The following is a 14,874-nucleotide window of genomic DNA, read 5'->3' on the forward strand; positions in this document are numbered from 1 at the left end:
CCAGTATGAAGGGTAGGCATTCTCACTGTTTATGTTTAGGATGGAAACCCTTCTGAAGTAGTCTCTGCCAAAGACTTCATCTGTAGAAGCAAAGTTGTCTATCTTGTAATGCTTAGTAAAAGTGTAGACCAAGACCTATTGCTCTATATATTTTTCATGGAGACATTAGTACCTACTACTGCAGACTAATTGCCCCTCTGATTGAGTGGACTGTGATACCTGAAGGAACCAGAAGTCGCTGTGCTTTGTAATGCTAATATGACACCTGCTTTAATCCACTTAACTACAGCAGATTTACTAACTTTTTGCCCATGGCAGAAGGATGAGAAGACATGAATTGACTGTTTTTCTGAAGATGTCTCTGCATTTGATAACAAGTTCAAAAGGCTTTAAGCATATCTCACCTATGCCATTCTGTTTCTTTTAGATGATACAGTTTAGGGATGAAGGAGAAACAATTTCTTGTGACTTATGGAAAACTGAGTTCCCTCTTGTATCAACTGGGTCAGGCCAAAAGATCACGCAGTTGTCATGGAAAATATACATGTGCTCCTTTACAGCCAGAGCTGCGAGTTTTAAGACTTTTCTTAGTGATGTCATGTATGCTAAGAAGACTACCTTGAAGGAGACCAGGCGTAGGGAGGTTAACTTGTAAGGGCTATCTAAGAATGGCTTTCAGAACACTGTACCATGAGAGGAACTTATGTAATGTTGGAAGGTTAAACAAGTTGATTTTCCTTAAAAAGTGGCTTATGAGAACTAATAAATTTATGGTCCTTGCTCAGGACCAAGGACAGTTCTTATTGCCTGACACTTTATGAGGTTTAGATGCAGTCCTTGTAATCCTGAATACAAAAACATCAGGATTGTGTTGAAGAATAAGCCTCCTTGTATCTTCTAAACGGACATAAATGCTTAGTTCTGTTACTATGAGCTGGTCTCTGGTTCCTGGAGAGGCAAGGGGCAATTTGCCCCTTGCTCTTTTTAGGGTTCTTTCAGTAGCCAGCATTTTACCTTGGCCAGGGTCAACAATGTTGGCTCTTTTGCCCTGAAAGAATGTGTGCTAGAAAATTGAGGGAGAAACAAAGTTCTTGTTGGGCTGCTTGAGATGAGGTTAACAGAAATTCTGACAAAAATGCTCTGTGCAAGTAGGAAGGAACCATGATCCTCTCTAATCCTTGCTAAAGCCACCTAAGCCAATGGTCATCACATTTGTCCTAACAGAGCTATGGAATGCAGCAAGCAAACAACATTAAACACCCTTTCTAATGACTTTGGAGAGTTGGAGGTTAAGATATGCAAGTTTTAATGTACACTATCTATTGTAATTTCCACCCATTCTTAGGTGGAGAACTTCATTTTCTCCAGATTGGAGGGACTTGTGATGATGTTGATGAAGCTGATATACTTGTAGATGCATCTCTCTCTAAAGTGACAGAACAGTTAACAGAAGGCACCAAGCCTTTATCTAATCCTTCCAGTCCAGGCATTACAGGTAAAGGTCTAATGTATTTGGAACTTGGAGAAGGCTTTTGTATTATTTTGTAGAATTGTGCTTTAAAATTTTAGAATTTTTTAAAAACTGAGTATATATTATCCTGCTCGAATGTGCTGCTTTCCTAATACAGTTTAATTTGTTTTATTCCTAAATGTTGATATATTGCTTTCTAAAATCTAAAATGTGCATATCATAAATATTGTACATTTGGATGGTACTATAATTATTTGTTTAAATATAGCTGTTCTAAAGGGCTAGTTGCATATTCAGAGGCAGACCTTGTGACACATTCTTGTGTTAACTATTTAATTGGCTCGGCTCATTGTGACTTTTTCTTTTCTAATTCAAAAACAGGAGTTGATCTTCTGGTGGACCAACCATTTTCCCTTGAAACGTTGACATCACTGGTAGAACTGACTCGATTTGAGACTTTAACACCACGTTTTTCTGCCACTGTTCCTCCATGCTGGGTTGAGGTTCAACAGGAGCAGCAGCAAAGGCGCCACCCACAACACTTGCACCAGCAACACCATGGAGATGCAGCTCAGCATACTAGGACTTGGAAGTTGCAAACTGATAGGTAAATAATAGAAGTGTGGAACATGATGCCTCGAACCAAAAGACTGCTACATATTTGAATGCAAGATCTCCCGGATTTTGGCATTTAAAGATACTGTGTGATAGGAAGAAGCTCATAAATTAAAGGGGAAATCAGAAGAGTTGAATATAAAACTCAGCCTTTTCATGCTACAGTCAAGGTAGCAATACATACAAAAAGTGAACTGGGATTTCTTAGTGCTTTTTTATTTAATGTGCATAACCTGATTTTGTGTCCCCCTCTTACTCCTTCCATAGCAACAGCTGGGATGAACATGTCTTTGAATTGGTTTTGTCAAAAGCTTGTATGGTTGGACACGTGGACTTCAAATTCGTTTTGAATTCAAACATCACAAACATTCCACAGATTCAAGTGACTCTTTTGAAAAATAAAGCTCCAGGCTTAGGAAAAGTCAATGGTAAGAGTGAGTGAAGTTCGTGTGTTAATTTTTGATGTTATAGTATTTAAAAACAAGACTGCTGAAACATATAAGACACACTACCCAGTTCTATCCCCAGCCATGTTATAGCATGCAGCCGTGCCAATGGAGGCTGCACTGCATGATATGGTGGGGTGCACGCGATTGGATAGCCTGCACAAGGTAAGTAAGAATATTTTTAACTTATCTCCTGATACGTTGCCCAACTGCCTATGGGTTTCTTTGGGCTTTTGCCAGCCATTTTGCTGGCATATGTCCAAGGAGAGAAAGGGGGGGTAGGGTGGACTGAACAATGGGGGATAGGATCCTGTGTTTTTAACTGCCACTGTTATCCTCCCCCTCCCTGTTGCCAGCTTACTGGCACCTGCTGAACCTTTTGGCACTGTTGTCACCTTGCCAGCTGAGCCTCTCACTGTTTGTAGCAGTGACCTGGAAGCACACAACAGTGCCCCAGCTTTCGTTCTGCCAGAAAGTGCCCTGTGCTGCCAGAACATAGGATTGGGCCCACAGTGAGTTAACTGTATACATTAAAATGAGATAACTGTGGCTTAGGCTAAAATTTTGTTGCTTACAGTGGCTAGGCTAAAATTTTGTTGTCCTGTTTATTGGTTATTGTATTGAAACAAGTTGGGCCATGAAAATGTTTTGCTCCTAGGCATGCAGTAGAAAGTAATATTGATTTGCTTTAATTGATACCCTTTTAAATTGAAAAATGAATGGTGGAATACAGGATAGTGTTAAACACCTTTAGTGGACAACAGTTTGAGGGTACAGGTTGGCTCTTTTAAGCCGTGTGTTGAGAACCTGTGAATTTGGCTCACAGCGGGTTCTGAACCCACAGTGGAGGGCCCCACCTGACCTCCCAGACATGACCGGAAGCACCTTCTAGTCACAGCTAGGAGGTTTTCTGAGGCCTGTTCCAGTAGCAGACGCTACTGGATCCCATTATCCATGGATTTTGGCATCTGCAGAGGTTCCGGGAATGGAATCCCCATAGATACCAAGGGCCAACTGTATAATTAACCAATTGAATACATATTTTTTCTATGTAAAGAGAAGAGGAAAATGCTGATTTAGTATTGTCTGCTGCTCTGAACAGTAGTTAGTATTTTGTTATCCATTCCACATTTTTTTGTTTTATAATTTCATTCTAATCAATGTGTGTTCACTAGTTCTTTGTGTCTTGTACCTATAGGAGCGTTGTAAAATTAAATCTTCAACTGAATTCAGCAAATAATACAAAAAATTATAGCAGCTTGACATTAGTGCTTGTCATATTAACCTCTGAAATAATTGTCTCTAGGCAACCAGGAGGACAACTTGCAGCAAGGATAGGTGTGCATAGCCTCCATAGTACTACCAGTTAAATGCATGCTTGTTTGTCTCCTTCCTGACCTTAAAGAGCTCTAAGGGAGAATGAGCTATACATGCACTGATCACCTTAGCACACTTTGAGTTGGTGATAGACCCATCTAGAGGTATATGTGAATGTACAGTACCTGGAGGCAACAGTAGTGGAAAAGTCCCCTTCCCTTCTTCCAAGTCTTCATTAGCACCTAAAATTGATGATGAGATACCGACAGGATTTGACATTGGTCTTTCTCTCCTTGCAGAGAGCAAGCACCTAAAGATTTAGTATTGGCTTCCAACATTGATTCTTGTGCCCAGGAATTAAAAATGCTTTGAATAGTTGACTGTATTGTGATCTATGGCTGATTCTAGGAGGCAATTTGAAATTTTGCATTGTTGTAGCATTTTTTAAACATAGACAGATAAAAATTGTAATTCCAGGTTAGAAAACAGTTCATTTAGTGGGACCAAATAATAGCAATTGAAGAGTTTTGAAGAGAGGAGAGTATGAGTGAGTGTGTATCTGTGTGTGTGTTGCATCTGCTTTGATTTATTTTAATGTGTTTTATTTCTCAGAAGCAGCGGTAGATAGACAGATAACTTTTCCTCTATCTCCTGCCCATAATGTTGAAATGGAGAGGAATGGAAAACCAGGACTGGATGATTTGAATGAAGAAATACAAAATATGGATGTAGAGGAGCCACAATGTGAGTTAGCTTGAAACATACAGCACTACTTAAAATATATTTGCCACCTTTCATAGTTGGCCTTTGTATATAAATATCAATGAGGCAGTTTGGAAAAATTAGGACTTGTAAAATATTTGCTAAACTTGTGTTGCTTTGTTGTCCTTTAGTTTTGTTACAATGTACTTGTTACACAGCCGCTTTGAATGCGCACTAGGGAGATAAAGAGGGATATAAATTTGTAAACAAAAAAATACCCAAATACTGGCCTCACCAAACAGTTTACACAAAAATGACAAACAAAAGGAAAATAATGAAACAACCCAAAATAACAGCACTTTCTGGTCAATCGGTGCCAGTTTCCTGGAATGATTTCTCTTAATGGCAGTGTTTCAGGCAGTACTTAGCATTAGGGGAGTATTACTGTACAGAAATGAGAGGTGATTGACTTATTTCAAATTTGGAAGTTCCCCAAGTTATGAAATTGCACAATTTTTTCAACTGTTTGTCTAATTTACCTGTCTTAAAACAGTGTTTTGCTGCTGTTTCTGTGTTATTGATCTTTTCTGAACATTAACATGTGTCCATTAGTTTACTATTTAATGGTGGCTGACACAGCTTTGTCTTAAATCTCTTTCTTTAAGGTTTTCGGCTGTGTCCCTTTTTAGAGGATCATAAAGAAGATATTCTGTGCGGTCCTGTATGGTTGGCAACTGGTCTTGATTTATCAGGGCATGCAGGAATGTTGACATTGACAAGTCCAAAACTTGTTAAAGGTAAACTCTCTTGCCAGAATATTGGAATAAAACTGCGAAACATGAATTCATTTTCTAAAATTTGCCAGATGCAAACCAGGTTTGTCCTGTTGAGTCCTAGGTTGCAAGACTAAAATCTGAAAAATAGTTTTGAGCATTGGCTGCTTGAAAAATGTAGGTGTGATAGGTCTTGAAGGTTTTGTTTTACAGTTGTGTGTGTTTGCTTTATGGTAGGTATGGCAGGTGGAAAATATCGTTCGTTTTTAATCCACGTGAAGGCAGTTAATGACAGAGGAACAGAAGAGATTTGCAATGGAGGGATCTGGCCTGTTGTAAGGATACCATCTCTAAAACCTCAAAATAGCAAGGGTCATTCACTTGCTTCACTTCTGGCAAAAGTTGCAGCAGGCAAGGTATTTAAATAACATAGAGAAAGTATCGTCAAAATACTGCTGCTGTTCAATCATTTGTCAAAATCTCTTCTGTTTAGAAATGAAGTGTAACTGTTGCAAATTAATTGCAATCAATTTAAAACCAATACTGGGGAGTCAAGAGTAAATGGAACTGTTCAAGTGTGTAGAATCATATTTGGTATTTATAACATTTATGCAATTTTATTCAGTCTTACAGTTTTTTCAGTGCTCCTTGATTGCTCTTGGATTCTATCTGTGAATGCTCTAAATAAGGCTGCCAACAGCCTAACAATTGAGTGTTCTTGGCCACTATTTGCATAATATAGTCAAATTGATCAAACCTGTTGATAACTTAAGATGCATGAGACAGTGATAACGTCAACAATGTTTTTATAAATGTTGTCCTCAATAGTCTGTTTTGTCAAGAAAATCTTTGCAATATCATGTACCTGTATTCAGGATAAATGCAATAGAAACTTTATGCAATATAAGCTATATATTATTTTCATATTTCATATCAAATAGGTATGTTTGAACCTATTAGCATTTGAGCAGAAAATATTCTGGTTTAGTAACTGAAGTTGCTTTTTGTATACAACTTACTAAATGTAGAGGGATGCAAATATTTGACAGTAAGCAGCATATGACTTTGGAACAAATGGGTGTGGTTCCTTTTAAAAATATTTGCAGGACAAATCATCCAATAAAACAGAAGCCAGCAATTCATCACGGAAATCTGACAACCTCCGAGGATGTGACTTACTTCAAGAAGTTTCTGTAACTATTAGAAGATTTAAAAAAACATCAGTTTCAAAAGAAAGGTTGGTTTGATATGTTTATTTTTTTTAATATGTATGTCTGCATCAATGATGTTGTGAAATGTAGTGAGTGATCCTGGAAGCCAAATTTAGGTTGCTGGGTAAGATGCTGAAGACCACGGTAGCATTTTCAGAAATGCCTCTTGTTCTGTGCGCAGGACCAGCTAGACACTTGTGGAGAAGAACTTGTGGAAGTCTTACCATTAACATTAAGAGATTGCCAAGAAACATTTATACTAGCCCCTAGGGAAAACCTAGGGGATTGGCTGAAATCAGATGCTGCCTAAACATTACCAGGGGATGAGGCTATAAGTGTGGAGAAAGGGTACTGTTTGGAAGTGAACAAATTCTGGGTCAGGACATCAGGTCTAAATGCTGCAGGGGTAAAGGCACGCTCCAGCAACACTTGGAAGAGGATGTACTCTATAAGCATTTATAAACAAGTTTCAGAAGCCTCCAAGTCAAGATGGGATAGCTAGAAGTGTGACTAAGAATATATATATGTACTGTATGTATAATGGAAGCATCGTGGATGAAGAGAACAGTTGGGCAATTATTCCAGGATATACACTCTATAGAAAAGACAGGAAGAGGCCATATTGATTGATTGATTGATTGGATTTGTATTCCGCCTTTCTCCCCGAAGGGCACCCAAGGCGGCTTGAGGGTGATATTGAGGGTGATGTACCTATGTTAGAGGATATAGAACCCCAAACTCAAAAATTTATGGGGACGTGACTCTTCCACATAATCATTGTGAATAGAAATATTACACATACCCCTCCAGTATAGTACTGGGGACATGTTATTTCCTGAGCAAATTGTTGAAGGTGATTTTGACTTATAGAAAGAAATCAGGGAGGCATCTAAAAGAACATGTTGTAGTAATGGGGGACTTCAGTTACCCATACATAGAATGGTTAAATACAAGTTCAAGCCATGACACAAAGAGAAAATTTCTATCTACATGAAATGCTAGTCCCCTAGAATAGGTGGTCTTGGAATTGACCTTTAGGAGGGGTGACCCTAGACTTAATCCTATATGGTACTCAGGATCTAGAGTGAGATGCAAGTCTTCTTGAACCATTAATAGAATGACAATAATAGAAGGTATAGTTCCAAGAATGTTTCTCAAATGTGGAATTGCTGAACTCACAAAAATACAGTCAGACCTTGGTAGCTGCAGGGGATCCATTCCTGGACCCCCTGCAGAAACTGAAACCCATGGATAAACAAATCCTAGTCCATAGTACCTCTGACTGGAGATGTTCTCTGGTTGCAATCCAAAGTTGTTCTGGGGCCCACAGAGGTTAGAACCCACAGTTAGTTAAAACCACAGGTCCAAATCTGTGTATAGGGAGGCAGGACCTATAACCTTCATTTTATTGAAGATTTCTACCCCACCTTTCCTCTGTCAAAGAAGATGCCCAAGGCGGCTTACAATTTATAGCTAAAAATGCATAATATTAAAACAACAAATAAAATCTCAAAAGATAAATAAAACCAGTTGGAGGACAATAAAACTATCTACATTCAGGGAACTGCTACAAAAGCACAGGAGGCAGACAACTCGAACTCCAAATGAAACAAAAATGTTTTAAGCCCTTGCCTTGAGGGGGGGAATAGATCTTACTTCCCCTCTCAGGGAGTTCCATAATTGTGGTGCCACTGCTGAGAAGGCTCGCCCCTGTGCCGCCATCCCCCTAACTTGGGGGAGAGACTGCATTTGCAGGAAAGCCCCCTCCAGCCACCTGGTGGGCTGGAATATATGGGAGAAAGCAGTCCCTCAAATAATGTGTCCCCAAACCGTGAAGGGTTTTAAAGGTCAATACCAACACCTTGAATTGGACCCAGAAACAAATGGGCAACCAGTGCAGTCGTTGAAGCAGCAGTCTGACAGAATCAAACTGCCTAGCTCCACTAACCACCCTGGCTGCCACATTCTGTACTAGTTGCAGCTTTCGAACTGTCTTCAAGGGCAGCCCCACATAGAGGGCGTGACAGTAATCCAATCGAAGTCATTAGGGCATGGACCATTGTGGTCAGGTCTGATCAACTAAGTATGGCCACAGCTGGTGCACCAGCCAGAGCTGGGCAAATGCACCCCTGGCTACTGCTGCCACCTGGCTCTCCAAGGAAGGCTGTGAATCCAGGAGCGCACCCAAACTGCACACCTGCTCCTGCAGGGGGAGTGCAGCCCCATTCTAAGCAGATGACTCAGTTGTTGGCATCCTTCAGTCTTGGAAGACTATGGTGTCACGCTCTGAATGGTGGTTCTGGAACAGAGTGTCCTCTCCAGTGCGCGAAGCCTGGGTAAAGTAGGTATGGAGGATACGCTGTTACCTATGCAGCAAATCCCCCCTCTCCACGTCGCTGAAATGGTCCAATGGAAAGGCAAAGGCCAATACGGTTGGTTCCAGCGGCGTCGCAGGAGTTGCCAGAACGTGACTGTGTTCAGCCATGAACTGCCTCAGGGACTCCGGCTCCGGATTTTGCCTTGAGGTTGACTCCTGAAGCCTTTTCCATAACTGGATGTAGCCACAAGGCAGTGGAGGTTTGGGATCAGAGTTTTCCTTCTCTCAGATGAGCTGCCTTCCCAGGCTGACGAGTCCCATCTACCCGGTGGCTGTTTAGTCGCCTCTTACGACAAGTACAGCCAAACGGAGGGCCTATTCTTATCCCCAGCCCCCAGGGGAAAGGGGATAGGTATACACCCAGACAAATGCATGGAGTTTGTATTTTAGAAGTTCTTACTCCTTGTGGGCACAATCCTAACTTCTTAAGAGCCCAATCCTGTGGTTGGCGGCATGGCTCCATGCTGCCAGCCACAGTTGCAAATGCTCACAACTATGGCCATCTAGATGTTCCTGAATGCAGGGACTAAATGGCAATTGCCACCATATCTCCTGTTGCTTGTCCAAATCATCTTGTCACTTAAGATATTCCGCCTTAGAACATGTAGGTCCTGTACTTAACTGTCACAGGGCGTAAGCCTAACCCCTTATCTCAGTGCTTTCCAGCACTGGCATAGCAGTGCCAGTGGGACGTGTGCTGCATCCTGCAGTTGGGTGTCACTCACGGAGGCCTCGTCAAAGTAAGGGAATGTTTGTTCCCTTACCTCAGAGATGACTTTTCTGGATTCAATCTCAACCTGTTGGCCCTCATCCAGATCCCTACCGCCTCTAGACATCATCTCTCCTCTAACACTCAGATGGCTCTATGGTAGGTAGTCATTGTTAATGCTGATATTTAAAAAGGAATTCAGGGGATTCAGGAAATGACAGGCTGGTAAAACACCGTTTGGGGTTTCTGTGGGCGTGGCTAATAGGCAAGCTCAAGAAAGGTTTACTGTATATTTCCTTATGACTACTTAGGCTTGGGCATCATAATATTCTAAAGGAGACATCTAACTTCAGCATCTTTCACTTTAGTAATTTAACTTCATTCGTGCTATATTTTTTCCCCCAGAGTTCAGCGGTGTGCTATGTTACAGTTTTCAGAATTCCATGAGAGACTACTTAACACTCTCTGTAAAAAAGGAGAAGATGGTGTTGTCACAGAACATGCTCAGAGTCTTGTACTAGATATCTTATGTTGGCTGGCAGGAGTTCAGTCCAATGGACCGGGCAGGTAAACAGTTCAGTTTTGCCTTTGATTATGAACTATCACTCATCTTAATGATTGTGCTTCAAAGTCTAATTTTGTTTTTCAGTTCAAAAGAAGCAAATGAGAGCTTGCTTTCTAGAACAAGGATGTGTCTCTTCGATATAGTACGTGTTTGCTTCTTTGAAGCAGGTCGAAGCATAGCACATAAGTGTGCACGCTTCCTGGCTCTTTGCATAAGGTTGGTATTGATATAATCTGTGGTTGATCTCTTCTGTATATAACTTTACACTGATTATTCCTTTAACATTTTTTTATTGTACTGGGAGATCGGAAGAGTCTTTTATAGTTGAGAAGTGTTGGGCAGCCCAGTCCTAAGCTGCCCATTGTGCTAGGACTGCTGCAGCGCCAAAACGGTTGCTGCAACATCCTGCACACAGCAGGACAGCCGCCAACGGCTCCTTGGAGGAAGAGGACTTTTGTCCCCTTCCCCTAGGTAAGGCAAGTAGCCCTGCAGTGGGACTACTCAACTATAAGAGGCTCCGTGTTGGGAGGCTCTGGATATGGAGTAGCGGAGCTTCTCTGGTCACGCCCCCACCTACCTCTCTGCCGCCCTTACAGCACGATTGCGACACTTGCCGCCAGCAAAGGACTGGTGGTAAGAGTTCAGAATTGGGCTTAGTTGGCTTATAAAGTTACCTCTTCTCCACCAAGGCATATTTCTGTGTAACAGATCATAGAATACTTACATGAACTAGCAATATGTGTATTTGGGAGGAAACTGAAGCTCAGTAGCAGAGCACACTTTGTACATGCAGAAGGTCCCAGGCCTATAGAAACCACTTTAGTGGTCCCAGATCCATTAAAATTGAGTGTTGGGAGAGTTAGAACAGACAAAAGAAAATATTTCTTTATTCAGCATAGTTGGTCTGTGGAACTCCTTGTCGCAGGATGTGGTGACGGCATCTGGCTTGGATGCCTTTAAAAGGGCATTGGACAAGTTTCTGGAGGAAAAATCCATTACGGGTTACAAGCCATGATGTGTATGTGCAACCTCCTGATTTTAGAAATGGGCTATGTCAGAATGCCAGATGCAAGGCAGGGCACCAGGATGAGGTCTCTTGTTATCTGGTGTGCTCCCTGGGGCATTTGGTGGGCCGCTGTGAGATACAGGAAGCTGGACTAGATGGGCCTATGACCTGATCCAGTGGGTCTGTTCTTATGTTCTTATAGATGAATCAGGGTTCTGACTTTTTATAAGGCAGCTTCATGGGTTCATGATCAAAACAAGAGTGTAAAATGAAACTCGTTTTTTTTTAAAGCAATGGGAAGTTTGAGCCGAGTCAGCAAGGATTTGGTGCAGTTCTTCTGAAGGCTTTGCTTGCCAGTATATCTTATTTACCTGCAGCTGCCACTGGAGGTGAGGTTAATTTTTATTCTTGTGATTATGTACTGGACATATTCTTGTCATTCCTTTGCACTGATACTTACCTTGGGATGCTTGGCTTCCTGGTGTCATTCCCTTTGCCTGTTTTTCCTGAGCAAGTCTTAATTCCAATTTTGACCTCTGTTTATTCACCTCCACTTATTCATGACAGCCTAGAGGTCAAGACAACATTAAATCCTCTGCAATTTACAAACCTACACACACCAAAACAGCCAATATACTAAAACTTATTAATAATTTGGAGAGGGAAAGCATTTTATTTGGTGCATGGTTACCAAAATAAGGTCATTTTCTGTGTTAGCATGTTTAACGACTGTTTTGATGATAACTTGGACCTGAAAAGCTGTTGGTGTTTTTCCTAGGATCAGTGTATTGGTATTTTGTATTACTGAATTATGTAAAGGATGAAGATTTAGCAGGCTGCAGTACTGCTTGTGCATCCCTGCTTACTGCAGTGTCCAGACAGTTACAGGATCGGTTAACTCCCATGGAAGCATTACTTCAAACCAGGTAGGAGAATGAATGTTTACCATGTCCACACTTATCAGAGTGCAAAAACATGTATTCATATATTCTGATCATTGGTAGTGTCTTCAATTTTATTTTAGTTGCATTTTCACTGTGTGTGTGTGTGTGTGTGCGTGCGCGCGCTCTTCTGCTGATTTTGTTGTAGTTTTTTGCTCCAAAAACTGGTTGTTCGCCTCTGAATTCCTTGTTGACTACCTGCAAGTTTTCTTGGTTTAGCGAATTTCTTGATTTGGTTTTGTATTTTGCCTTTGGTCTCCTTTTCTTCTTAGTAGGGAAATTTGACAGTCCTAAAGTCCATGTTCACTGAGAGCCTTACAGCTTCTTCCTCTAAGTGGATAGAGAGCTGACTGAGGTGTCCTTGCTTCTTTTCACTTTGTTAGGTTGTTACTGGCTTAAACCATAAGATTGAGTTTTTAAAGGAGCCTGTGAGAATCAGAAGTAATTTGAAAACATTTAGGTTGTGTGTGTTTTGTATTTTAGTTTTGACCTTGTTCAAGCCTTGTTCAAGCCAGGACAGAGAGAGAAAATGTCTAGATTCGCAAGTTATTTCCAGTAGACTAATCATGATGAAAATCTCTACGATGAATTGCATCTCTCATCCCATTTTGTTGGTCATCTTTGTAGGAAATTCACTTTCTTTAGGTTGTGTAGAACTGTGCAATCTATAGCCCCTGACCTTACGGACATAAATCAGGGATTGGCACAGGGAGGTTGTAGTCCAGGTACCTGGCAAAGAATTGCTAAAATAGATGTCTTCATTTGGAAACAGTATCCATTTCACCAGGTCTTTGAGTTTCCTAGTAACATTTTGGAAGTGCTTGTTCCATGAGGAAATGATGACCAGGACCCAAAGCTTCCCATCTGTGAGCAGGAAGCACTGTTGTGCCCACACAGTGTGTGCATGCCTGTGCATTGCTGATTCGCTTTCTGATCTCCATTCTCTGTGGAATTATATGGGAAACATTCTTAAAAGTAATAGTGGTTTGACAGGGGAACTGGTTACTGAGGGAAGTGGTGGGTTCTCTCTCTCTCTAGAGGTCTTTAAGCAGAGGCTTGGCTATCACATTTTGGAGATGCTGTAGAAAAGACTCTCCTGCTTCACGCAGGTTGTTGGTTTCAAAAGTAGTTTGCCATATAGAAGTATTTAAAGGGTATTTATTACTATATTACTAGTATTTATTACTATAACTTAGTTATAGTTAGAAAGGAGAACTGAGGGAGTTATTATGATAGAAACTGACATTCTGGAGAAGAGGTTTACAAATATAACGTGCTTCTGGGCCTAAGGTTATTGCAAATGTAGACAAGTTTTCCTTTTTAGGTCTTAAAAAAATTGACTGAATTATTTCTGTTTAAGCAGTTGTAACTATCTGTGCAATACTTGGAAATACCTTAAATGATACTGTTTCCTCCCCCTCAGCCCACAACATTCCTGAAAGTGTGAAAGAAATCCACGAGTTGCGCTGCTATTTTGGAGTCACCTGAACTGTGCATTGTCAGTTTTATTTCGGAAATCTGATATGCCTTCACCCTATCAGGATACTGAGCTGTCCTTCTCTTTACAGATATGGATTGTATAGTTCACCTTTTGATCCTGTGCTCTTTGATTTGGAAATGAGTGGTTCTTTTTGTAAGAATATCTACAACAGCAGTATTGGTGTGCAGTCAGATGAAATTGATTTATCTGATGTCCTTTCAGGTATGTGGATATATCATACAGCACAACTCATCCTCACTACATTAAAAAAAAATTAAAAATCATTATTACAGGTTAGCCCTCATCTGCAGATTTGGCTCCCATGAATTTGACTCAGTGCAGGTGCTGACCAGCGGCTGTAGGGTTTCAAGAGACCTCCTGAACGTGACCAGAAGTGCCTTCTGGTCACGTGCAAGAGGTGTTCCGAGGGGTAGGGAGACCTGAATCTCAGAAGGCCTCTGGGAGGCTTCTGACAGGCACTTTTGGTTTGATGAAAAATCTGAAAGTGTCTTTCGGACACCTTCCCGGGGCCTTCTGAGGCAAAGGGAGGCAGCGCACAGCCTCCTCACGTCTCAGAACAAGGCACAACCAGAAGGCACTTCTGGTTGCATCTAGAGGTCCTCTGAGGGTGCCCCCCTCCAAGATCTCAGTATCTGCAGGTTTGGTATCTCTGGGGGTCTGGGAATGGATCCCCTGCAGATACTGAGAGCTGACCTGTATATACTTTTTTTGTAATAGCTAATTTGCATGGCTTATTATTTAGTATATTTGTTGAAGATCCATCATTTCCTTTGACTCATTTGTAAGAAGTATAGAAATTTTGTTGAAGGTTAGTGTATGCACTTCCTTGATTACACAGGCCTACAAATTTGAGGGTCAGAAAAGTTTTTCCCAAACTTTATGGTGGTCTGATATGAATTTGGGGTGCCAATTCCAAAAATGGCATCTGTTTTGCCCTATCACATCTAGTTTTGGAGATATAGTATAGTCTCATTAGTGAATGGTTCAAACAGCTTCCTCATGAGGAAGCCATGGTGTAGGCTTCCTCATGAGGAAGCCATGGTGTAGGCTTCCTCATGAGGAAGCTGCTTGAACCATTCACTAAAGAGTCTATGCCGTGTCTCCAAAACTAGACGTGATAGGACAAAACGGATGCCATTTTTGGAATCAGCACCCCAAATATACCCAGGAATTGGTGTAATGTTTAAGGAAACAAAATGTGTGTTGGCGTGTGTTTTGTGAGATGACTCCCTCAAGTTAT

At 41.1% G+C, this 14,874-nt stretch overlaps 1 protein-coding gene across 6 annotated transcripts in view; it reads left to right on the plus strand.

The window, feature by feature from the left end:
• Positions 1 to 14,874, plus strand: part of BIRC6 (baculoviral IAP repeat containing 6) — a 169,640-nt gene that overhangs the window by 33,581 nt on the left and 121,185 nt on the right. For 5 of the 6 annotated variants that reach the window (XM_066618148.1, XM_066618166.1, XM_066618187.1 and 2 more), the window contains exons 11-22: positions 1,346 to 1,495; positions 1,853 to 2,078; positions 2,354 to 2,514; positions 4,462 to 4,593; positions 5,217 to 5,348; positions 5,562 to 5,740; positions 6,431 to 6,561; positions 10,027 to 10,188; positions 10,271 to 10,402; positions 11,484 to 11,581; positions 11,971 to 12,118; positions 13,702 to 13,835. In XM_066618148.1, coding sequence (XP_066474245.1) covers positions 1,346 to 1,495; positions 1,853 to 2,078; positions 2,354 to 2,514; positions 4,462 to 4,593; positions 5,217 to 5,348; positions 5,562 to 5,740; positions 6,431 to 6,561; positions 10,027 to 10,188; positions 10,271 to 10,402; positions 11,484 to 11,581; positions 11,971 to 12,118; positions 13,702 to 13,835 — 1,785 coding nt within the window. The remainder of the gene's footprint in view (positions 1 to 1,345; positions 1,496 to 1,852; positions 2,079 to 2,353; positions 2,515 to 4,461; positions 4,594 to 5,216; positions 5,349 to 5,561; positions 5,741 to 6,430; positions 6,562 to 10,026; positions 10,189 to 10,270; positions 10,403 to 11,483; positions 11,582 to 11,970; positions 12,119 to 13,701; positions 13,836 to 14,874) is intronic. The other variant, XM_066618157.1, reaches the window with a different exon arrangement.

This window comes from Tiliqua scincoides, chromosome 1, assembly GCF_035046505.1.
Source record: "Tiliqua scincoides isolate rTilSci1 chromosome 1, rTilSci1.hap2, whole genome shotgun sequence".
NCBI classification, from domain to species: domain Eukaryota; kingdom Metazoa; phylum Chordata; class Lepidosauria; order Squamata; family Scincidae; genus Tiliqua; species Tiliqua scincoides.